Raw genomic sequence first — 25,053 nt, forward strand, 5'->3', positions numbered from 1 at the left:
AAACCAAGTAATAACCTCAATTGCAAAGAGACATGTCCCTCTACTATTAACAATCTCTTCCAGGACTAAAAAAAGATAGCACTTAATGCAGCATCAAGATCTCAGACCAGTATTCACTGTCACCTTCCATGTCCCACAGATGCAGTGCAGACAAACTCACTCCGAGGAGCACTGTCTGTGCTAGAATTGCTGCTTATCTTAGCCCTTGACCCTTCAGGGAAAGGAAGTGGCCCTATAGAAGTCTCAAGTCCGACTACTTAAAGATGTACTACAGTTCACAGAAAATAAATATCTGTTTTCTAGAGGATGCATGCGTGGGAGATATTTACACCAGGCTCCTTGGAGCCTTCCCAGGAACTATTATTACCACACAAATCAGTCCTGTCCTGAAGCATAAACTGCAAGCTTTCTTCCACCTGGAACTACAATCAGAAATGATGCCATAGGCTCATGCAGCTGTGGGTAAGAACAAGTGAGGGGAACCCTCTTGCTCTCCTGCACTGCATGCATTTTTTTTTTTTTTTTTTTACTTCCTTCTGTAAGAAGGGAACACCAAGGCTAATTGGCAGCACTTAGGTAATACTTTAATAGAAATTTATGGTACTTAGGAAAGCATCCTACTGTACTAGGAAGGGAAAAGCAGGCATGCATAATGCATTTAACAAATTCCAGAAGATGGTATGGCCTGTTCCCCTTAAAATCAATCGCATTGATATCACTTTTCACGTAGAGAGCTTTATCCCTCTACAAAGAGGGATAACAGACTTAATAGTGTAGCCATCCCAGTGAGTTTCACAGAAAGCTGATGTGACATTGATAGCGCACACAGTAGGGGATAGGTTACTGGAGCTAAGGAAAGCAGTTTGCTTTTCAGTATGACTTTGCCCAAAGTGCAGAGGAATCAGTATGCTCATCTTTGCTGGGAAGTGATCAAGATAAATACATCAGTTATGGGGTGCAGATGCCAAGGTGTGCCGCACAGCCAAGGGCTTGCAGGAAATGCGGTCAGATGACAGTAGGATAAAGATGGATCAGATCGTCACACCCTCTACTACTCATAACCCAAACCTACCTACTTGGGGTAACACTGCCTGCTCTTGCAGCTCACAGTTGTCTAGTAACTAAGTTAGCAATACTACTACTAGTGTATTCCTTTTCCTTATTCAGTGCTGACTTAAGCACTGCTGCTCCAGAACAGAAATCAGGCCTTTGAGCACAGCCCTGAAGTAATTGTGTAGGTTAGGCTGCCTCCACCTGCAGAGGCAAAGAAGAAAAAGACAGCAGGAACACTGCGAACACACCTTGGCTGCTCCCCTAGGCCTTGTGCTTTTTGTGGCATGAGGGCTCCCAGCGGGTTGGAGAGGTTGTTTTCAACCCAGAGTGGTGTCAGCTCCTGCTGGGAGGAAGAAGTCTACAGAAACAGTATAGCATTGGCAATTATGTTAGTAAGTTAGCACTTGCAAGAAGAGAAGTGAGAAACTCTTATGCTCAACTTTGACATTAACTGCCCCGAGAAGAATGGAGCTTCCACCCTGATTATAGTCCCCACCACCACCAAGGGACTTTTCACCCTCCCTTCTATATGTTCCATATTTATCCTGCGTCTTCCTGTTGTTTAGATGGCATCTGTTTTGGAATAAATCCCTACAAGCTTGCAATTAACTAATAAGCAGGAGCAATTTATTTCCCTGCAGTATTAAGCGAGGTATTTGCTTAGGGATAGAAGCTGAACTATGTTTAAGAGTTGATTTATAAAAGTCTGTTCCTAATGCTTTGGAGAACTGAGTTGATCTCAACTTGCAGACAGGATAGAGCTTGCTATTTGGCTTATGTATCCTTTCTAAAGCTGAGAAAAGTCACCTCTGATGTAAGCTGGTGATCAGCTAAGTCTGATCTTGCTCCTGTTGCCTATGCGGACATTTGTCACAGTTCATGGACTTTCAAGGCTCTACAGAAAAGGTGCAAACAGAAATGGCGAGTGATGGGAAGATAATGCACTTGGTAAGAGTCTTGTACGTGAAATATTGCCTGAGCTTAATGCATACCTGTATGCGTTAACGACAGATGAGAATAAAGCCCTCTACCACAAAAAGAGAAGGCTGACAATGCCAGGTTCTGAAGAGAATGATCACACAGCTTTAACACAAAGCAGCAACTGCAATCTGATCCTGAGTAGTTGCTTAGCACTTCCCAGCTTTTGCTGGTAAACAAGAGCCAAATAACATTCAAGCATACCCCAACACCCCAGGGAGACTTGATACTATCCCCTTCATTCATAATCTGGTGAGCTTTGTTTCACTAGCTTCAGATAAATTGTTAATTAAGAGAAAGCCTTCATGCAGTCTCATAAAACTCTGCAAGAATAATTCTACAGTTATGCTTTGCTGGGTAGGTTGTTAACAGCCAGTCCCCTGTTAAGGCAACAGGGAGGCACATCCCTTCAACAGGGATGCCAAGTGCAGCAGGAAATTACGCAGGGATTATGTACCCCCTTGCAGGCCCTTTTGGGTCCTTGGTCCTGTACCTTTGGGTCCTATACCTTAACAGCCACCTCCCGGACATGGGTTTACCCTTGCTACACAGAAAACTGCATCTCCCCAGAAAAAAAAAAAGATTGGGTGGTGGTTTTAGATTTGCACACACTCCAAAAAGTTGAGAACAAATACAAGGAAACACTGAAGGAAGACTGATGATATTGGTCTTTTGCAAGACAGAAAACAGTACTGCTAGGAGAGATGCACTACCCGTAAAGTGAAATATGTGTCAAAACTGCCTCAGTGACATTCAGGTTGCACACACTGCAGCAGCACAGGTCTGAAGAGACAGACAGTGCTTCTGAAGTATATAAACCAGCCACCCCAACACGGCACATAAATTCATAAATTTATCTCAACTGGGACATTCAAGATCAAAAACCATTTTTAAACACACATACTGCCAAGTGGAGCACAGAGTAGATGTGATCACCCTTTGTACCTGCAGTAACTGTCACAGAAATAAAGCCTGTGAGAAGGTCTTGGCCTGCTTCCTTAAAGAAGAATCACTACCAAAAATATCATCTCTGCAAAAAGAAATGAGACAGTAACAGACAGATCCGATGCAAGAATCCAAGCATTACCACACACTAGATGCTCTTTCTGCCACACTCCAATTACCCCAAAACATACTTGGGAAGACTAAGATATGAATGGGTCAATATGGACTAGTAAAGAGAGGTAAATTAGAAAAACTTGCTATTTTAGCATCACCCTCTCTACAGAGGGGCACAAATCAAAAGCAGACAGGTCTAGTGCACATTTAGTTAGCAAGTGACTGTGTCTTATCTCAATGGAACTGAATAATTCATCCACACTTTAGAAAACTCCCATTCTTACCCTCAGCAATGAACGCAGTGATATAGTCACACGAATAGGTATACAGAAATATAACAGAAGAGAGGCTGGCTCAAAGCACTGCTCCCCCCATTAACCATACCAACAAATAAGACAAAGAAATCTGTTTGGCAGAGGGATCTCATTCTGTCTTTTTGGTAATATCTTTTAACTTAAACAGCTGCATTGAAGTCAAATAATCAAGCTCAAGATAGTCACAAAAAATAAAGGATGTATTTTTCTCCAAAGATCAAAACCATAACTAACATAAGACATTCATATCAGAGAAGTTCAGTGTCCAGAAAAACTTTTCTGCCATATAAAAAAAAGATACTGCAATTGCTTTACTGCTCAAGGAATTTCTTTGCTCAAACTGCTTAATTCTTCTCTCACGAAGTTTTGTCTGTAACTTGCTTTTAACTACAATGTACAAACAATTATTCTTCACCACTCTTAACTTATCTAAAGCTCTTCTTTTGTTCTGGAGAGTTTTGTTGCATGCTCCTCTATAAATTTGCTCAAATGCTCTAGATCTCTGTCCCCGCCTTCAAATTTAATAGGGTTGTTCTTCTTGTCTCTTGGAGCAAAGTAGATAGTGGGGAATCCTTCCACTTTGTAGCGGTCACTCATCACATCATTGGCAGTAGCATCCATCTTGGCTATGACTAGATTCTTCTCATTCTTATATTTTTTGCCTAGCTCATTATACACTGGTTCTAGTTTCTTGCAGTGTCCGCACCATGGGGCATAGAACTCTATGAGAACATCATTCTTTGGATCCATTACTATGGTATCAAAAGTTTTACCCACTACCACTTTCACAGGCCCTTTGTTATTTTTTGGCACTGGCTGGGACTTCACAATAGGCTTCAGTTTTCCTAGAAGGAAGCAAACACACACTATTGTTAGAATACAGTAAGAGCAATCGTTATGATCTCCCCCAAAAAGAAAGGGCAGAAGTACATCCTCCTGCCAGGGAAAAAAGCATTGCACCAGTACATGAATTTACCTCTGCATGAAACATAGGCTAGCTTGCTGGTGATGTTTTATATGTGATGTTATGATGTGAAATATGGGCAACAATTTGTTTCACAATTCCCTAGAAGCTTTCTCCCTCTTTTTATGGCTGTCCATACATGATGTATTAGAGATTGATTTATTACACTAGTCCCAAATATGAATAACCAACTCACACTTCAAAGTTGCAAAAACATTTTAGGCTTCCCAAACGTGCTTGGTGTTAGAGTATAGCTAGATGCCACAGCACAATCCAAGCAAAGTTAATGAACCGAGATTAAAAAAAAAACCAAAAAACACCAAAGAACAAAAAACCCAAGAAACATCCGAAAGTCTTAAGTAACAGAACAATGTAGGGTTGCACATATGACTTCACTGTAGCCATAACCTCAGGAAAAACTTTTGGAAGGGAAAACAGCAAATAGCTTAGAGAACCCTATTTTAGAAACTGTACCTTTTTTGAATGCCAGTACAAATTGCCTGAGTACATCAGAGTCAAATTCTTCCGGCTCCATGGCATATTTCTTGCCACCTTCATCCAGAATGGCGACATTGACATCCTCTCCACTCTCAAGCAGGCCCAAATCTTTTATTTCAGAAGAATAATCCTCCTCGTCAGAAACAGCAAACACGTATTCAGGGAAGTCTTTGGCTACTTCCAGGATTTTGCCTCTCCAATACTGGGTAGCTGAAAACCAGAACACAATAGGATTAGTAATTTCTAGTTACTACTTGCTTCCTCTCAAAGTGGAAGAATGGTAAATTTAACTTACCAACACGATAGTCGAAACTAAAGTCTACAGAATAATAGACAACCACTAGAGGACGCTTAGCATATCTTTTAGCATCATTGGAAGGCTTGCGATGACCAACTAGAGGCAAAGCATGTTTTACAACGTGCTCTTTAATCTCTGATCCATCTGTAGAGTCCTGCTTAAAAAAAGTTCAGACAGAAGGACTTAAGTGGCATTTCTGTTACACACTACTAGAAACTAATATTGATGCAAGCATGAATGAGAAAGAGGGGCATGTTATGAACAATGCTGTCACCTTACTCCTCAAATCTTTGAGCACTAAAGATAATTTAGTATTCTACCCTTAAACTGAATACTGTAATGGTAAATTATTATCTGAATACATAACCTCTGGGTTTATTTTTATAAAGGTTTCTCAAACAAAGCAATGCAATTTCAGGGGACAAACAGGTGGCCTCAAATATCTAGTGGAGTACTTCCAATAGGAAGATGCCAACTGCTCATATATACAAAGAAAGAGAACCTTCAATCCATGCACAAGTTTTCTCACTTTGGACCAGCTACTCACTTTAAGATCCAAAACATGCATCTTGGGCTCGTGCTTTGACTGAAATTTTTCTGGCTGCATGACAACCAGTTTTCCTGGAGATGCTTTCAATAGTTTTGCAATCTCGTTGCTGAAGGTGTGGTGGAACTTGAAATCTTCTCTCAAACCGTTAGCTGAAAAATTAAGGTTAGGGAGAAGGAAAAGTCATCAAGAAGTGAACTGAGAGCCTCTGCCTGAAACCTTGAGAGTGCACTGCAAGGAAACTCTTCCCATTTTCACTAGGACATGGAATAACCCAGAGTCTTGGGAAATAGCTCTTATCCATGTGTGAGAAGCATGTGAAAATGCATACAATTTGAGTATGCTGTTCAACAACCTATCTACTTGATGAGTTATTCTACATATTCAAAAACCTTGAACAGCTTCCAAAACATACACAGTGAAACAGCTAATTGTTTATCAGTCTCCTGCCTATTGGCTTCTCCCCAGATAACAGAAAGTAGAGCTGGAAAGGGACTCACAAGGTCACCTAGTCAATCTGTTTGCTTTGGGGCAGCCTGGGAAACATTTTTGTATCTTGCCATGCTGGAGCAACCAAAATCAGCTCCTAATCCAACTATAAGTGACAGCAGCTCCAGATGCAGGCATAGCTGGGTGAGAAGAATTGCCCAAACTGCTCTCAAGGCTCTGGCATAAACCAAGAGTGGCTGTGAGTAGTCTGATTATGTGAGACACAGGGATTGATTAAATAGACTAAGCACTTCAAGTGCTTATGCTATTCTGTGCAGTATCAAATATTGTTAACAGTACCATCAGTGTATGGCATCAAAGGGGTTTTTAAGAATAAACATTACCAGGAATGGTGTAGATAAACCGACCCAGAGGTGGATGCTTATTCTTTCTCCAGCACCCCCCACCTCAAACAAGTTCAGCAGAGTCCAGCCTCTGGAACTGTCAGATATGAAACAAGCAATAGCAAAGCTAGCAAGGCTTTAAGCCAAGAAGTTGCGATTTGTTCCTCAGCTAGGAATTTTCCCTCCTTTCTAGTTTGCATGTTTTTAGGGACACAGTACCAAGAGAAGGTATCTCCTGTGACTGGCTGATACTTTAGTTATAGCCCCAAAATCTGTTGTGACCTTTTTTCCTTGAGTACAAGTGGAAGATCACCCTTCAGTCTCCTTCCTCTTACTCCTCTCCAACCTCACTCACTGAACTAAGAGCAGAAATAAAGGATCTCTCCATGCCCAAAGTCCTGGACAGAACCTCAATAAAACATACATTAGTACTTTAAAACATTCTTTACCTGCTTCCTGATAGAGCTGATAGGCTTTGTCATTCTCTCCACTAAAGACACCAATGATGATGACATCATCCCCATCCCTCAGAAATTCCTGTACCTGCTTGGTTGCCTGAATCTGTTTGGATGGAGGACCAGCCTGTTCAATCATGTAGTCGACAATACCTGGGAGAGAAACCCACTTGCTTAGTTGCTTAGAACATTCATTGAACTGAAAGGTTCAGGAATTCTCTACGACACGTTTTCTACGGATGCCTTTCTTTCTGTGCAGCCCTCCCACAATAACTAACAGACCAAATCAGCAAAGCCTCAGTCCAAGTTCTTAAAGATGCAGTCCTGGATATTCTCTTTCAGGTTGGTTTCAGAAGATATGACCAAACACGAGTTCCATGGCTAGCAGCTGATCTTTCAAAGTAACCCTCCTTTCTTAAATTCTAGACCCTTCACTGGCTCCTGACCCTGCTATGAGCCAAAGTTCTACTTAGGTAGTCTTAAGTCTTCCCTCTTCTTAAAACCTAATATTAAGCACTTTGCCAGCTCTTATGGTACATTCCAGTGCAATTAAAGGCTGCCCATTTACTCATACTGTCAGTGCTTCACCATATGTATTTAACTTACTGTATATTAAAAGGAGTTTATAGTACCACCATAAGATGTTACAAAGATTAGAGACAAATCTCTACTGCTGGCCTATGTAGGTATGAGGGCACAGTGTTTCAGGTTTCCTCAACTACCATTGCTATGATATTAACAAGTCTGCAAGTCCTATAGATACATAAAAACATTTGTAGTCAAGCCCTCAGGAAATAGGAAACAGCAGAATCATAGAACCGCCTAGGTTGGAAGGAACCTTTCAGATCATTTAGTCCAACCATCAACCTAACTCTGACAAAAAAACATCGCTAAACCATATCTCTAAGCACTATGTCTACCTGTCTTTTAAATACCTCCAGGGATGGTGACTCAATCACCTCCCTGGGCAGTCTGATGCAATGCTTGATAATCCTTTCAGTGTAAAAATTTTTCCTAATATCCAGTCTAAACCTTCCCCAGCACAACATGACACGGTTTCCTCTTGTCCTATCGCCTGTTACTTGGTAGAAGAGACCGAAGTTGCAGTACCGTATTTTTCCCGTGGACCACTGTAGTCATAAGGTTTGCCCTTGCGGAATATTTTCAGAGTTGGATAGCCAGTAACATCAAACTTCTTTGCAAGCTCAGTTTCAGCAGTGGCATCGACTTTAGCCAGCGGAATAGGAGGTGTGCGCTTGCTGAGCTCCTGGGCAGCTTTCTCATATTCTGGAGCAAGCCTTTTGCAGTGTCCGCACCTAGGGAAGGAGAGAGGAGGGCAGTTTTAACAAGCCATGAGTCCTGCTAGATACGTTCTACCTCTGAATTGGAGAAGTTAAGTCTTCCAGAATGAAGAAAGTAGAAATGGGGTTATTCAATCCACAGGACATTTCAAGCTAGGAAGACTTGTCTCTCCAACCTGAAGAGGACAACCTCATTATGTCTGGCCCCACATTACTATAGGTAGTTTCATTTTTAGAGGCCGTTTTAAACTAAGGACCAACTCCCTTTGGTATTCAGTATCTCTCAACGCGTTTCCAAATTCGTAAATAAGGAGAATCTTCAGTGAAGTTTTGGAGACCACTCCTTGCTGAACAACAGATCCAGTCTAGTCTTCAAGGGATTTGTAATGTAATCCTAGGTCCAGATTAGAACTAAGGCACACCAGAGCTACACACCTGCACAAGGCAAGCCTCTTTACAAGAGGCATAACAAAAAATGGGTTCACCAAGTGTGTTCAGGTCAGCTGTGCTAGGGAAGTACGGGTGACTGCCTTCTTCCTTACCATGGAGCATAGAATTCCACCAGGATTATATCAGCACCATTCACGACATCATCGAAATTATCCTGGGTCAATACCAGGGTAGCTTCTGGTGGAGGGGTCCAATTGGGGTCAGAAACCTCCTTGACTTTGGCCACAATTGCTGAAATACAGTTCAACAGCACAATTAGCAAGTCTGCATTATCATACCTGTAGCATATCAAATGCAAGAGTCACTATCAAGAATTTAAAATCAGAGTGGCAAGCATGGTCTTGGACCAAAGCTTACACGTCAAGCTCACAAGAACACTTTCTTAATCAAGATCCTTTATGTTTTATTTAATTGTTGGTATTGCCAAGAATGTCGTCTTTTCACCCTATAGAGCATCTCACTTACACAGAGCACAGATCTGTACTTTGCAGCACCATAGTGAATGCCATCTCAAAACAGACAGAAAAGGTAGTTTTTACCCCTGTGTCTGAAGTCAGACACATTCTTTAAGCAAGAGGTTTTATATATAGTCACTATACAGACCAGATGTTTCTTATTAGTTGATTCTTCATCAAGCACAAGACTCCTCTACTAGTCAAGTCATATTTCTAGAAACCTTCCATCAGTAAACACCACCACCCACTACCTGAAAATTTGTCCTCTAGCATACAACCAATTGAGAAGACAGGCAAAATTTCAGCCTTTATCATATTATGCTGCTTAAGACAAAGTAACCTGATATCAAAGTCCTTCAAAATAGTCACATTAAAAAGCAAGACCATATACTTCTTTGCTTCGTTACAGAAAATTGCTGAAGACTGGTGCTTACCATCTTCCGTCCGAGAACCATCGTAGTCAACGGGTTGGCCTTTTTTCAGGATTTTGATGGTTGGGTAGCCACTGACATCAAAACGACTTGCTAGTGAAGTGGCTGCAGTAGCATCTACTTTGGCAACTGGAATAGGAGGGTCATTTTCCTTCAGAGTTTTGGCTATCTTTTCATATTCAGGAGCAAACTGCTTGCAATGCCCACACCTGTCAGAAGAAGACAAGTAGATACATTAGAATAGGATAGAACTGCAGGAGTAATTTGCTATTCTGCATTTCCAGGATACCTTCTGGCATGATGTTCACAACATCAACATGAGAATGTTTGTCTTGCTATATTTTCAGATCATGGAGAGAGGTAGAGAGTAACTGTAGCGAATGTGCTGGTTTTTTTCAAACCCCAACTTTTTTTTTTCTCCATTCAAAAGGCAACACACTTCCATATGTTTCATAAAGCCATTGTAAAAAAAAGTAACAATCCCTTTTAACACAAGATCGCAAACCTTGTACTGTGCTTCTCCTTCCTCCCTGTCCCCCAAAATATGGTCTCATTCAGACTTCAGCTTCTCCCTAATCTAGGTTTGTCTTCTCTACTCAGCACCCTAAATTGAACTAAAGCGAAAAAATGAACCAGTAGTTAACTTGGCCTAATGAAATCTCACATCCAATATGGCACTGTAGCACCTGCTCGCTCTCTCTGGCCATACCAAACTCTTTGGGAAGAGCAGAGGCTCCTGCTACAAAAGCTGGCATGACAGAAGCTACTAGCATAAGAAAAGTTGAATATAGCTTGACAAGCTGAAGACAAAACCAAGAAAATAAAGAAAAAAAAGTGGGAAGGTAGTGTGTAGCAGATAGCCTGTACTGCTTAGCCTCGCAACTGGCAGGAGGTAGAGCAGAAAAAAAAGAGAAGAGGTGTTTAGTCTGTGATGACCACACACAGCTTTCTGCCTGGATAAAGTAAGCTTCATGTTCCGTTTTCATGCTGGCAAACTACAGCTGCAGAAACAGTACCTGTAGCCAAGCAGGGATGAGAGTCTCTGTAATGAGAGTAATGTTAGTTAACATGCAACTCCACATCAAGGAAGATCATATTCTCCACTCTATTCAAAGACTAGAAAAGGACAAATGAGTAGTCATCTTTATATCACTAAGTCACAACAGAAGAGAGGTCCTGGCTGCAACACTAACTCAGCAACTTGACTGCAAATATACTCTACTCTTGTTTTTCCCCACTAACCATCTCCGTTATTTTTGTTCATAAGAATGCAAAAGATAAATTCCTGCCAAAATTCCTTGCCTCCGTTGTATGCAGGTAAATCCATTGTAGGTCCCCTGAGCACACTGGTATGCCAGCAGCATTATCATCATTAGGTAGATGTATGAGGCACTGTTTAAACTGGTAACACAAACAAGCTATGTCCTTATTCACACCGCATCCTTCTGGCAAGGACAGAGATTTGAACTTGAGAAGGAGTCTTGAGAAGGGAAGTCTTCATTCCTCCATCTAGTTGAGGAAGTGCACAAGTTCTCAGTGGGCCAGCAAAAGGACACAATAGCAGGCTGCAAGACCACACAGCATAACTTTCCTGGGGCTTACTGGGACCATCTCTGTTCCCTGACAGGCACGGAAGAGGGATGGAACCAGGGCTGCGCTTCCCTTGGCATGGGATCCCTCAGCATGACCCATATCCATGGAGAAGGAGCAGGCTGTTGTCTGTTGCATGGCACAGGGGAAAGTGGTACCTCCGCACCACGCAAACCATCTCCTACCCTGGACTATGGCAGAGTCCAGTGCTTCTCCTGCAGGCAAGCTACTCCTATATCATCTTTGAAACTGCAAGCCAAGCTCATGTTGTAAGAGTGTGTCCTGTCACAGAAGCCCCCAGCATCCACCCCATTCTGCACCTAAGGAAGTACCACAGGCTGTGAACCCACCATGGTGCATAGAACTCCAGCAGCACAGTGTCCTTGTCTGCAGTAAAGGTGTCAAAGTTTGCATCATTCAAGACTAATACACCATTTTCTTCTTTAACTTCAGAGTCATCATCGTCGTCATCCTCATCATCGTCATCATCATCACTGTCATCGTCAGCTTCTTTTGTAACAGACTCTGGAAAAGTAAAAGTGCAGTATGGATTGGATTGTGTGAAGTTTAACATTAAAATAACACTACCAGGTTAAAGATGGATTAAGTACATCCTGTGGTTAAAAAAAAAGTATCAACATAGGTTAGTACCTGCTCCACATACAATGACAGCTACCTCAGTCTGCAAAGAGCTTGGACTCTGATGTTTGATCAGTCCTGTTTCATTCCTGTCCACGCTATGCCATCTAACAATATCAACATTTCAGTAGTTTCAACATATATTTTGCTCTTCGGAGCAAACTATCAAAATTCACAACAAGAATTAATGCATACTGCTATGTGACAAATACTACCAACATTCATTGGTTATCCTGTTGAAATGTGGGAAGCAAGGCACCAGACATGTTTTGTTGGGTAAGAAGGTCACACAGATGACACCTGAATACAAACAGAAGCCCTTCATCATGCAGCAAAACAGCTGTCCTTCAAGTACAGCAACTTGTGATTGGAAAAATTAGGTGTCTTGTACCAAAAAAGCAGATGTTATCTGTCCCCAATGCCTGCCTTGTACCCTTACTCACTACACCTGTTACACCACAACTGCTATGCTCTGCCTGTCCGAAGGTCTAATAAACAGACAGGCTATAAGCTCAAATGCTATCATTTCACTACTACCAATGTGGTTTAAAGGCAGCATTTCAAAATTATGCTTCCATTCCTGACTGTTCAATTCCACCCCTGCCACCTCAACATATCTTGCTTTCAGTTATAGCGATGTTTCAGGTCTGCAAGTCGCTGAAGTGGCTTTCCACCCACAGGAGCATCAGTCTGCTCTGGATCAGCACCAGACTGCACAGGGAGTATAAAATCAAGTAAGTGACTGTCACAGGAATCCCGTGAAAACCCACTCCTATGCACTTGGCAGATGCAAGGTACTCTTCTAAAACAAAGGGAGTGAAAACCTCTTTCAAAGAGCTTTTGGGGAGGCCTTTGATTTAAGGAGATCAAAACTGCTAGTCCAGAACAGGACTTTCAAAGAGAAAGCAGAGTTGCTAAATTACCAAAGCAAAGTTAGCACATGAAATCTGAAGCCAGGACATTTCGACTGGTTCAGTCTTTGCTGGCTTGGAATTTGAGATGGTTTCTTTAATATTTAATCTTTCACATCTTCCTTTAAACTTTTTTTTTAAGCCGCTATCATTTGAGGCAAGCAGACCTTCCTGAATGACTTTAAATAAATTGCAGTCATAAGAAAATACCTCATCCCAAATGAAAACTGCAACAACAAAGCCAAGGCCCTTTCAACCACTGGAAGCCTCAGGATTACAAAAAGAAAGAGATTAATGTTTCTTGTTCAAAACTATTCTCTACTTAACTTTAATTGGCTTTTGACTAAGCTGACAGGAGTTACTGCAGTAGGACAGCAAATCATGTACATGTAAGCTACTTATTCAGGACAAGAATCCTGCAAATACTCTGATTTCACCTGGAATCTGAAAGGAAGAATGATAAATATGTAGTATCCAAGTATGAAAAAGTGATAAAAACAAATGCCACTATTTTCAGACCAATGGCAGGCCATAGGAACAAGCTCACCATGGACAAAATTATGCTGTTAAATTGCAATAGGCATTTTTCTGTTAGAAGATATTAAAAAAAATAAGCCTATATGCTCTCAGAAACCAATATGTGCCCCTAGAGAAAACGCTTTAATTTTAATTAGAACACAACTTTACACACCACCAAAATACAAAAGCTTCTGATGAGGGGACAGATCACAGGAGATCACTTATCACTCAACAGTAGTCACCTGGATTAAGTTTCTATAACAACTACTACTGTTTCATCTATCTACAAAGCAGCTAAAAGCACTATTTGCAACTGGACAATGCCTCTTGTGTTGCTGCCTCTGAACACTTGCAGTGAAAGGGCTGAACTGTCAAACAGCCTTGAAGCTAATTTACAGCAGTCATGTACCTACATGACTGCACTGGTGAAAAGGCTGGTTTTCAGGAGGTTTCAGCAGTCAATACTTCTGCTTACACACATGTCCAGCAGTCTTGAGGGCTATGTTTCACCACAGGGTGTTCGTGGTTGGTCTGTGACTGAATTCCCAGTGAGTTGCGCAATGCCTGCTGCTTTTCCAAGCAAATAACTTTGGACTTGATTTTTCCTGACAAAGGAATTTGAGCAAAACTAGCTGGCCAATTCTGCCCATGCACCTCTGAAACTAACCATGAGGCTGCAACTCTCATTCCTGCTTACTATGCTAACTACCCACTCCCAAAAAGAAAGACCACCGCAACTGCTGTAGCATAGTCTCATGGTTTAGAAAGCTGAAAGGAAAGTATCACCTAGAAAAACATCCTGCATAAGTGGAAAATGGTAAACCACGAGATCTGACCTCCATCACTGAAATTATTCTGTATCTTACAGTGTCTGTATAGCCTGCCAACATAAAACTTCCTTGACAGTGATACATTGTCACAGGCATTACACACACCCACTTCCTCCTCCTCAGAGATGGAGGCAGGAGAGTAGCACCTAACAGCAGAACTCCAGCTTTTCCCCCCTGGCTTACAGAGGGCACCCATTTCCAAAAAAAAAAAAAAACCAAACATTAACCACACTTGAAAATTTGTCCTTAAGGCTGCTAATTCAGCCTCTGTAGTCTCCAGCTTCACCAGTACCTAGGCTTATCATAGCTACCTCTAATGTCCCCTTTAGCATTGCAACTGAAAGACCTGCTTCAAGGACCTGACCAAGTACAGGAGAAATAAGCAGGACTTTTTTCACTAAGAGCAAGAAAACTTTCCTCTGCATTAATGATTTACAATTTGAAGAGAACAGATACAGAACGAGTCTAACTGACACCTGAAATGGCAAAAGTAGCTAATGAATATTTGCATAACACTGTTCATGAAAATAAAATAGCTGCACCCACAATGAAGTGTCTTTGTTTCTTAAAGCTACTTGCAAAGCAGGTGGGCAGACCAACAAGTGACAGCTGTGGCTAAAACCTGCCCTCCAGTAAAGTATGGACCACTCCCTTTTACTCCAACAAAGGATTTCCACAAATTTCAACGCATTACTACACAAGTGAAGAAACATGATGAAGATGACACTCATTTTAAGACTTCAGGTACACGATGCTGGCTGGCAGGCCTTCCTCAGGATGACAGCTACTCTAACTGAAATTAATTCCTATAGTAACTTCACTGAACTTTCAGCATTTATTGGAAATCTGGCCTAGTAACTTCTTCTTAAGTAGGGTGAATCCTGCATGAAAAAGCCACATCCAGACATCAATGACTTCTGGATTATGCACGAAAGTTTCCTTTTGAGGAGGGCACTGCCGTGCCTGTTTCTCAACTGGATGAGCTCAGTTTTCAGAAACACAGAAGTCCAAACTTGTAATCTGTCGCCAGGGCATTCAAAAGCCTTTTCATGAAAACAGTCTTCCTCAGTCTTTTCTGTAGTGGATTCCGTACACAAATGCCTCCTTTTCATTTATCAGGATGCAAAGGGTATTAACAGTCATGACCTAGGCTAACCTTGCTGTCAGCTGCCTCACTGCCCCTAGTCAAACTTCACTTCAAAAACCATACAGTGCGACAGGCCTGGTTTCTTCTGAAATTTTCATCTGCTGAACAATCAATTTACATTAGGTCACTTGCTTGTTGCAAAGTAAATTTGTTCAACTTCATACAGGTCTGCATTTCAAGGGCAAAAATGAAATTCCTTAACTACAGGCATTTTTAAAGCATCAGCTTGCTAAAGCCTAGTTCATGATTTATATATCAATTTCGAGATACACAATAGAAAGAGGAAAATTATTCAAGATGTGCAATAGATTAGTATACAATTTGCACACAGAAGAAAATACTTTCATCACTGTGCATCTTTGATCCCAGGGCCTCATATAATGAGAAGAACAGCGCAGATGGGAAACTGATGAGAGCCTAGCCTGCAAGAAGCTGGGCTACTGCTGTCAGCCAGGCTTCGCTGTAACATCACAGGTGTTACTTCATCATTTGAAGGTAGTAGGGGAAATCAGTACTGGGCTTCACACATGCTACGAAGCAATGATAATCAAGTATTATAGCTAAAAGCAGAGAAATAGACATAATACAGAATCTTCCATTGAAGTTTTTTTTTAATTCTAAGCTTAAATACATGTATCTCCTTACTGCAGATGATATATCCTATAAAAAAAATCTCTTGACCCTTTATCCTGCAGATCATAGAGTTGGTTGCACAGATAAGGTACCTGACATAAATGCATGTCTTCAAGTTTCAGTGCCTATTCACTGAGTAAGAATTTGCAGGACAGGAGGTCATCCATAATCCCATCTCCCTGAACACCCTCTAATACTTAACATACATCAGTGTTAATGTCGGAAACATGAAAAACATAGGATTTCTCAAAATCTGCGTGAAAGATGCTTAAAACCAAAGAAGTGGCACCTTCAAATGCTTGCCTCCTATGTACAGGCACCAAACGTAGTAAGTCAGAGCAGCTTTGTTCCAGCTAATTTTGGAAAGTGGCAGACACGCATCAGTGAAATTCAAAGACAATGGGAAGAAACACCAAGAAACTTGCAACACACGGCCCTCCTTTTCAGAAAAAAACCCTAACAATCAGTTTGAAACACACAGAATGCACAGATCCCCTGAATTAAGGGGTAAGGAAAAGAATGTTCCGTTGGATAACGAAACCGCAAATTTAGTGGCAATTTAAATGCCAGCCAACATGGCTAATTACTAGCTTTTAATGCCATGTTTAGAAGAGGCTCTCCGAGACACCAGCGCCCTCACGGAGGGGAATCAGCGCTCTGCCTCCGCCACCGCAGCCCAAAGGGCTCCGGGGAGCCGCCGCCGCCAGCCCGGCCCCTGCAGCGCGCAGCGCCGGGTCCGGGCCCCCACCAGCGCCCGGCGACGGGTCTACGCACCCGCGTCCCGCGGGCCGCCACCGGGCCGCCCCGGCCCACGCTCGTCCTCAAGACGCCCGCACTCACCCCCGTCGCCGTCGTCCTCCTCGGCCGCCGCGCCCCGCGCCAGGAGGGTGATCTGGGCCAGCCCCAGCAGCAGCACCAGCACCCACAGACCCCTCGCCCTCATCCCGCCGCCGCTCCTGCGCTCGACCCGGTCCGGCCCACTCCACTCCGGCCCAGCCCGCCGCGCCCCTCGCGGGACGCCGCGCCCCCTGATTGGCTGCCGCCCCACGACGCGCTGGGCGTCACCACCAATCGCCTCGCGCGCTCCTCCGAAGCGGCTCCGCCGCGCAAGGCCCGGGCGCGCGGCGCTCCCAGCGCCCACCCCCCGCCTTCCCCGGCAGCGGCGGCGGCCACTACCCCGCGGCGGCAAACGAGCGCGAGCGGTCGAAGCAGCTAGCGCGCGCGCCGCCGTGCGTAAAATGAGGCGCCCGCTCTGAGGTGCCGCTCCCCCATTGGCTGCCTGGGGGCCACCAACCGCCGGCCGCCACGCGGTTCAGGCGCAGCTGCCCTGGCAGCGGCGGGAGGTGGCGAGGCGGGGCGGGGGGAGGAGGGGAGGGCGGTGCCCCCAAGGGCGAGAGGCCACATCGCCCTTCGGGATTGGCGGGCTTCCGCCAGGGGGCGGGCAGAAGGCGGGCGGGGGCGGGTCCAGCGGACGGTGACAGCCGGTCAGCACGCGCCGCGTGCGCGGGGCGGGGCGGGGTTGGACTTTCCACCCGCGCGGGGGCACGGCGTCGGTCGGCCGTTGGAGGCGGGGGAAGGGGGTTCGCCGTCCGTCCGGCGCGCGGGGAGAGGTCCAGGGACGGGGCCTTGGCGCCGCAACCGGCACCCGCCGCCGGTGGCGCAGGCCCCGGTGTTAGAGTGCTTTAAGTAACTTACTGCCGTTTACCTGAAGTGCTCGGCAGTGCCGTTGCCCTTACGGGCTGCCGTCGGGCTCAGGGGAAGCGGGAACAGAAAATCCCTCTGTAATACTGTAATTAACAAATTAGCAAAGACTCACGGAATCACGGAATCACAGAATGGTAGGGGTTGGAAGGGACCTCTGGAGATCATCTAGTCCAACCCCCCTGCCAGAGCAGGGTCACCTAGAGCAGGTGGCACAGGAACGCGTCCAGGTGGGTTCTGAATGTCTCCTCATGTTGAGATGGAACTTCTGTGTTCAAGTTTGTGCCCGTTACCTCTTGCCCTGTCACTGGGCACCACTGAACAGAGCCTGGCCCCATCCTCCTGACACCCATCCTTTAAGTATTTATAAGCACTGATGAGATCCCCCCTCAGTCTTCTCCAGGCTAAACAGACCCAGGTCCCTCAGCTTTCCCTTGTAAGAGAGATGCTCCAGTCCCTTGATCATCTTGGTAGCTCTCTGCTGTACCCTCTCCAGCAGTTCCCTGTCCTTCTTGAACTGGGGAGCCCAGAACTGGACACAGTACTCCAGGTGCGGCCTCACCAGGGCAGAGTAGGGGGGAGGATGACCTCCCTCAACCTGCTGTCCATGCTCTTTTTAATGCACCCAAGGAGACCTTCTTGGCCAGAAGGGCACATTGCTGGCTCATGGTGGACTTGCCCACCAGGACTCCCAGGTTGCCCTCTGCAGAGGTTTCACAGCCCTTGGGCAGAGGAAAGGTGTGTGCTGCCATCTGTCTGAATGAGTATCTTATGCTTAACTTCCTGTATTTCCAAAAGGCTGTGGTGAAATTGGAGTTGTTTATCTAGATTATAAGAGATCAGTAATTCACTGAGTCAGGTTTTTCCAAGTTTATCAGCCCCCTACTCATCAACAAACCCCCAAACATAAGCAGGCCTTGGGATGGTTGATTCTTCCCCTTTCCCCTTCCTGTCATAGCTATGGCGCTTTTTTTTTTTTGGTAATAACTGCATTTCTCTCTTTTGCTTACTGATGGTGACTGTGGAGAGAGATAGCAGCATAATTTCTAACAATGACTGTTCAAATGCTTACCTGGTGAACATCTGAGACCTAATAAGACAGTGCTAAAAACTGGGCTTTTGGTGCTCAAATTTCCAGTTTTGCCACATACTTGGACAAATCACAGCTGTTCCTAGGTTCATGAAACAATTATTTTCTTTTTAATAAAATTCTGACCCTTGAATGGTTTGTAAGCATGCAGCACTGTTAAATTCAGTGCACAGTATTCATGCTCTAAAGTAGTAGCTGTAGCTTGTGATAAGCAAATATCTTCAAGACCTTGACGTGCAAACTTAAAATACAAAACCCACAATTTTAGGGGACTGAGAATACATTGTGTTGCTCTGAAAGACTATTTATGCACCTAGGTTGCCATTTGGCATTTGTCAGTGGTCTGTAGCAAATAGGTTGGAAAAAGGCATGAAAAAACCTGCCTTGTCTACATTGTTAAGTTATAGAATGAGAGTCAGTGCCTTCCCTCAACTCATCTGCCAAACAAGTTCGAGTATGAAAGGTATGAAAGAGATGAAAGAGTATGAAAGGTTTTTATTTAGAGTCTGTTCACTGTTTGGTTAATACAACCCTTGATTTGAATATTGTGCTGGTGTGTGAAATATTTAATGCCTTCCTCAACAGAGTTTATAAGAGAAATAGTGGCTATTGTAATCCATTTTATTCTGATTTAGGTTGGAGATTATCTACCTGACAGTGACCTGTGCCAAGGCAGAGGATTTCTGTCAGGCCCAGTAGGCCATTGGAAAACAAGCTAAAAAAAGCTTACAGAAAAAATAGGCGTGTAAAGTGTGAGTGTCAGTATTGCTTTTTTCTGTTAAAATATGAAATACAGGATTTAAATAGTTTTTGGTTTGTGATGGCTAAATTTTATGGTTATTGTGTTTTATGTTTAGACATGTTAACCAAGTTGAAAAATGAGATCAGTAGATCTTCTAGGCAGTCAAAGGTGTAAAGCACCAACATCCAGCTAGACAGTGAAAAGAAAGTGCAAATAGTACAAATACAGGGTTTTTTTTATTTGTTTGTTTGAACTGTAGGAGGAAAGCCTGCAAGCCCCTGTAATCCCTGTTCAGCCAAGGACAGCCTGATCATCTGACTGAGAGATTTGCTAAATTGTAGGTTAATTGTGTGGGTAGTTAACAGTATTGGTAGCCCGGATCTCAGGCACGTCCCACTAGATAAACACGGCCTTGGCAAAGGACCACAGTCTGGTCTGTCTTCAACCCAACGGAGCTGTGCCTGTCTTCCTAGTTTGGGGTAACGCAGGGTAGCATAGCGAGTCGTAAATAGCACCAGCTGGGGTATAAACTCAGTGCGATTGTGGAATACATTCAGCACTGCAAAGAGTGTGCTAGCTGCACAGCATTTCCAAGAGATTCCTTCCTGGTCTCTAAGGGCTTGTTTACATGTGAGGATGAGCATATGAAGCTGAATATTCTCTGAACTAAGTACTACTGGGAAGAGCACTGCCGCCTTTTGCCATTCTTTACATGAGTTAGTAATGTGAAAACCATCCTCTCTACCAGGTGGGTAAGGCAGAAGGTAGGTGGAACAGAGCCTAGAACAGATAACTAAGCATAGGGTCATCTGGAGGTTAGATGCACAGAAAAGTGAACGGCACAGGCCCCTTGCAGCATGTCTGATGTGAGAAACTGGCCACACTTACAAGTCACTTCTGCCGCATACATACTAGTAAGCAAACAAGCACTGAAAGGATGAAACCTCACAGAGCATCTATGGATCAGTTTCTGGGTAAAAGGCATGCTGCAGAAAAATCCAGGTGTTGGCACCCTTTGGTGTGCCATGTTGGTTGGCCTGAGTGCCTAGGAGTATCCCAGATGTATCTAATTTACTGGTATAGATGTGGCATTTCAGTGATTTGTTAGTTGGTGCCAAGAATAGCAGAGAACATGTGTGAAAATACATACTCATTGAGATAAGTGGCCTAAATGCTGTCCCTTGCATTATTTTTCTTCAGAATTCTGTATTGTAAGAAGCAATGAGTAATGGATCAGCGGAGATTACTTCAGGTGTCTGTGAAGTTACAAGACTCCTAAATTTGGATGACCACAAATCCAATACAACTCTGTAAGTGTAGTGTATATCTAAACTGTGGTTTATAACATGGTTGGGTTTTTTTTTTTTTTTCAGCTGAAATATATATAGAGAGATCACTTTTATGGAGTTTATATGGTAAATAAGTATGGAATAAACATTGGAACCTTTCAGCAAGGTCACGTTCTAGCACTTTCAATGTTCAAAACCAGTCTTACCAGTTTCAACACTACAATGTGTTGACAGCTTGGATGTAACAGAATGGATGTAACAGAACCTTGATGGTGACTACTGCTAGAATTACTTACTTTTTCACAAATTGTTTTTCACCTTTTGTACAGATGACTACATGTTTGTCCTGCCTCCTGTAAGGAACAGTTGAACTTGGTGAAGTTCAGTGCATTGCTGGCTCTAATGCTTTTTAGCATATGGGGATCTCGTTAGAAAAAAATGTAGCAGACTTATGTGTGCATATAGCACAATGGAGGTTTAAGATAACAGTACTATGAAAGTACAGAAGTGTACTGTAGTGTCTTGATAATGGTTGACCTAACAAGATGAGAATAGTTCCTTATTTTATGTTGGAAAACTGGAAAAAAATAGTAATTACCTTGCAGAGGATGTTGTAATTTTTCCAAAGATCAGAGGTGCTCCAGTGTTTGGGTATGTCTTTCCAAGTGAAGAAGCATGGGAGGATGAAATATTTTCATATAGAAAGGAAAAAGATTCTTAGTTGGTTTCACTCACTGGCCTGAGTCCAGCCTCAAAAGTTGAAACACTCCTTTGCAGACAGAGAAAACTGTTGTTTGCACTGTGACCCGCCACACAAGACCCTAGGTTAGGGCAGGACCTGCCTGGTAGGTGCTGCTCAAGCAGGGAGCAGAAAAGGCTTTGAGAGGCAAGTATTGAAAGACGCATCTTAAATAAGCAGCAGAGAGGAAGAGGAACTGTGTTCTTCTCAGCAAAGGTGCTGGTGATGGACATATGTGGAGGAGCAGTTGTTGTGGTAATGGTGCTGTGCAGTCACTGGAAGCACTAGCTTCATTTTGGGATTGTGTTTGGGATTAGTGAGGCTGATGGAAACGTGTATTTCCCAGCATTGTCTGTTTACACTTCAGCATCTGTGTGGATTTGTTTCTAGTCTTCATTTAGCTCTGACTCTGATCCATCTGCTGAACTTCATGAAGAGATCCACTGATGCCACAGGAAAAAATAGGGGATATAACGTGGAATGAGCATCCCCTTGAAATGAGGGTCCCATCTCTAGCAGAGCAGGAGTGATCTCCCTCTTCCCCATTCTGGGAACGTTGCAAGGAACAGTCACTGCATTGGCCCCTCGTGTTAGGAACTGGTATGGTATTGTTGGGGCTTGAGGCTACAGTGCAGGTCAGGAATTTTCCTGGCTCTTTGCAGGATGGCTTTGGTTTGGTTTGTGCATTAGACCCAGCAGAAGGCTGAGAACTCTCTGAGGCAAGGTAAGAGCAGGAAGCACACAGGATTAGGAGCAGGAACGGATTGTGGCCTGAGGGGGAGGCTGTTGCCCTTTGAGCAGCTATCCTGTGTGGTACAGTTCCCCACTAGTCAAAGGTAAGCATCTTGCATATAGCTTTTATCTGACACCTGAAAGCACAGGCCTTCCAGGTTGTCACCTATTATTTTATCCAGGAGGATGATTCAAGGGCTTGGTATGGTCTGTTGCAGAGTACATCAGTGAAAAACTTCCTAAAGAAAACTGCTATGCGTAGCTGGCACAAGATGGCACAGCTTTTCCACCCCAGAGCATGCTGCATGGGGGTCAAGGGAAGGGGAGCTTGCGAGCCCTATATGCCCATGGCAGACCCACTTTCACAATGCTTTCATTATAACCTGTCAGGTTATTCCACTTCCAGCACCAGTTCCACATATATAGTGCCGTATTGACTTTAAGTAGTTTAAGTGACAGATGCACTGAGAAAGGATGAACAGCATAACTACCGTCTTTCTTAGAGTTGTATGTCTTGGGCACACATGAAACTGATCCTCTAACAGACCTCTAAGAGCTTAAGGTTGTCATTTGCATGTGGTTGATACAACCTTTGCAGAAGAAGCACTATATTTAACCTCCCCGGCACTGGTGATATGTCATCTACTTCGTAACAGTGCTGTGGATTCTGGTGCTGTGTCTCACCGTCTGCTTGTCACAGCAAGCTGTGCAGTGGCAGTATTTTTCACAGGTATACCTGTGCTCATCACTGGCATTGTATAATAATTTCACACAAGTATTTTGCATTTTAAAAAGAATATTTGCATCTTCATAATCTGTGTGGAAGCAATGATTTGGCAATACATGATCTAGGTGCTTTTTTCTGTGTTACAGTGACATGCAGAGACAACTTTTCCCCACTGCTGGAGCAGATTTAGTCCTGAAGAACTGCAGCCTGTGGAGAGGACCCATGCTGGAGCAGGGGAAGAGTATGAGGAGGAAGGAGGGGGAGAGGGGAGCTGTTACAGATTGACTGCAGCTCCCCGCTCCCCCTTCCCCCGCCACTGTTCTCCATCCCTCTGTGCCATTTGGTAAAGGAGTTGCTAATGAAGTTGAGCCTGGGGAATAAAGGGGAGTAAGAGGAAGGTGTTGGTTTTGGTTTTGTGTTTATTTCTCCCTTTCCAAGTCTGTTTTAATTGGCAATACATTACATTAATTTCTCTAAGTCTGGTGTCTTTTGCCTTTGATGGTAATTGGTATGTGATCTCCCTGTGTTTATCTTGACCCACCAGTTTTTTAATCTTATTTTCTCCTCCTGTCCTGTTGAGGAGGGGGAGTGAGAGAGTGGCTGGGTGGATGTCTGGCAGCTGGCCAGGTTCCACATAATTTCTGCTTCCAGAAGACTATATTAAAATGGATTTTTCACCTAAAAGTGGATTACCCCATGCTGAAAGTGGCCACTGATCAGTTTTTCAGCAAGTCAGGAGCAGGTGGTATGAAAAAACACTAATTATTGTGGCTCATGCATGGAAAGTAATGACTGATGTCTCTGACAGTAGTAGATTTTGAGAATGTTGGCTTCCCAAGACGTGATGAGGCTATGTGTTATTCATTATCTGAAGTCTTAAAACTCATGACTTGTAAGTATGAATGATCATGTGATATGAAGTGACAGCGTTATGTGGTAGCAGAAAAATTCTGAAAATCAAAGTATCTTCATGTGAGACAATTAGAAACTTTATTTCTTCCTGCTAAAGCGTGTGCTGTGACTGGCCACTGGGTTTCTTTTTGGGAAGACGACCAAATACAATATGGACATTATTCCACGCAGACACATAGTAATGCATCTTAAAACCTTACCAGGCTCAAAGAGCTTTTCTACTCTGAATTTGGGTGAAAGGATAAGCAAGAGGACCTCATGTCTCCATTACCATGTATCCATTTTGATTAAAAAGAAAAAAAGCTTGGATTTTAACTAGAATTATTTCAAAGGTCCATTTTGTCAAGCACCTTAAGAAACCTGTTGACCTGGCATATCTGATGGTGTTGCGGGGGGATTAAAGTTCACTAAACAGAAGAGGGTTGGTACCTCAAGCTGGTCTTGCTGCTGGAGAAAACATCAGTGCATCTACATCCTTGAAGACATGGGAGAAGGAGAGCAGAATGATCTGGTTGAAAGCCGTGAGTCACAAATGCATACTATTAACAAGCCCTGTTTGACCTGTGAAACAGAGGAATGTGGTAGTCTTGGCTGCAGTTGCCCATTTGGAGTCTGAGATTAACAGAGGTCTGATGGGTACATTGATTAATAGGTGTATCTGCTCCTGACAAAACTGTGCCCTGGCAACTGATGTGGCTGTCCCTGTTTTAAATGAGTCAGTGCTACATCCTTGCGCGTAGCTCAGTGCCTTTTTCTTCACTGCAGAAATGAAGATTAAGCCAGACTCCCAGTACTGTGTGCAAATTAGCAACCTGTGTTCTCTGTTTTTCTTGCTAAGAAATCCCTCTCAACTTTTGCATTGGAGAGATGTTCCAGTTTCTTCCCTTGCAATTACTCTTTGACCACCCGAATAGTATCTTCACTGTCTTGTAATCCTTTGTATGGCTTCCATTATGGCTCTGCCTGAGCTAGCCCCTGTAGGTAGTGGGATCATCATCAACTCAGTTAGCACTTATTCTCCCCTTGAGCTACGAACTATAAACGGGACCCCGGTGTCCTGCATAGTTCATCGCCTGTATTTGGGACAGCTGGAAGTGAATGCCCATCTTGTCAAGGCAATTCTTCTGTCAGGCTCTAAATCAGGATTCACGTACACAGATTTGTAAAGTATCAGCTGGTTATCAGTTAGACATAGATACAGTCAGTGCTGCTGGGT

At 43.6% G+C, this 25,053-nt stretch overlaps 1 protein-coding gene and 1 long non-coding RNA gene across 3 annotated transcripts; one reads left to right on the plus strand and one right to left on the minus strand.

The window, feature by feature from the left end:
* Window positions 1-3,583: 3,583 nt before the first annotated feature.
* Window positions 3,584-17,240, minus strand: PDIA4 (protein disulfide isomerase family A member 4). 2 transcript variants are annotated; one of them, XM_074575650.1, is made up of 10 exons: window positions 16,746-17,240; window positions 11,577-11,751; window positions 9,640-9,845; window positions 8,843-8,981; window positions 8,110-8,315; window positions 6,994-7,152; window positions 5,712-5,863; window positions 5,162-5,318; window positions 4,843-5,076; window positions 3,584-4,249 (listed from the first exon to the last, which is right to left on the minus strand). In XM_074575650.1, exons 1-10 carry the CDS (start codon window positions 16,846-16,848, stop codon window positions 3,834-3,836), a joined length of 1,947 nt encoding a protein of 648 aa, XP_074431751.1. In that variant the 5' UTR covers window positions 16,849-17,240; the 3' UTR covers window positions 3,584-3,833. The 2 variants fall into 2 exon arrangements, with proteins under 2 accessions (XP_074431751.1, XP_074431752.1); XM_074575651.1 differs by having other exon boundaries at window positions 5,162-5,321; window positions 16,746-17,088.
* Window positions 17,241-17,494: 254 nt separating this feature from the next.
* Window positions 17,495-23,177, plus strand: LOC141738289 (uncharacterized). The gene is made up of 3 exons (XR_012585361.1): window positions 17,495-17,836; window positions 20,639-20,748; window positions 23,072-23,177. It is a non-coding gene; the product is annotated as an uncharacterized LOC141738289 (long non-coding RNA).
* Window positions 23,178-25,053: the final 1,876 nt, after the last annotated feature.

This window comes from Larus michahellis, chromosome 2 (genome assembly GCF_964199755.1).
Source record: "Larus michahellis chromosome 2, bLarMic1.1, whole genome shotgun sequence".
NCBI classification, from domain to species: Eukaryota; Metazoa; Chordata; class Aves; order Charadriiformes; family Laridae; genus Larus; species Larus michahellis.

Coding starts and splice junctions, on each gene's coding strand:
- PDIA4 (XM_074575651.1), bottom strand. CDS start 16,848: ATGAGGGCGAGGGGTCTGTGGGTGCTGGTGCTGCTGCTGGGGCTGGCC. Junction 8,982..9,639: donor TGGTTCTCGGACGGAAGATG/GTAAGCACCAGT, acceptor ACTGTATTTCAG/CAATTGTGGCCAAAGTCAAG. Junction 7,153..8,109: donor TGGTCCACGGGAAAAATACG/GTACTGCAACTT, acceptor TTTCTCTCCCAG/GTATTGTCGACTACATGATT.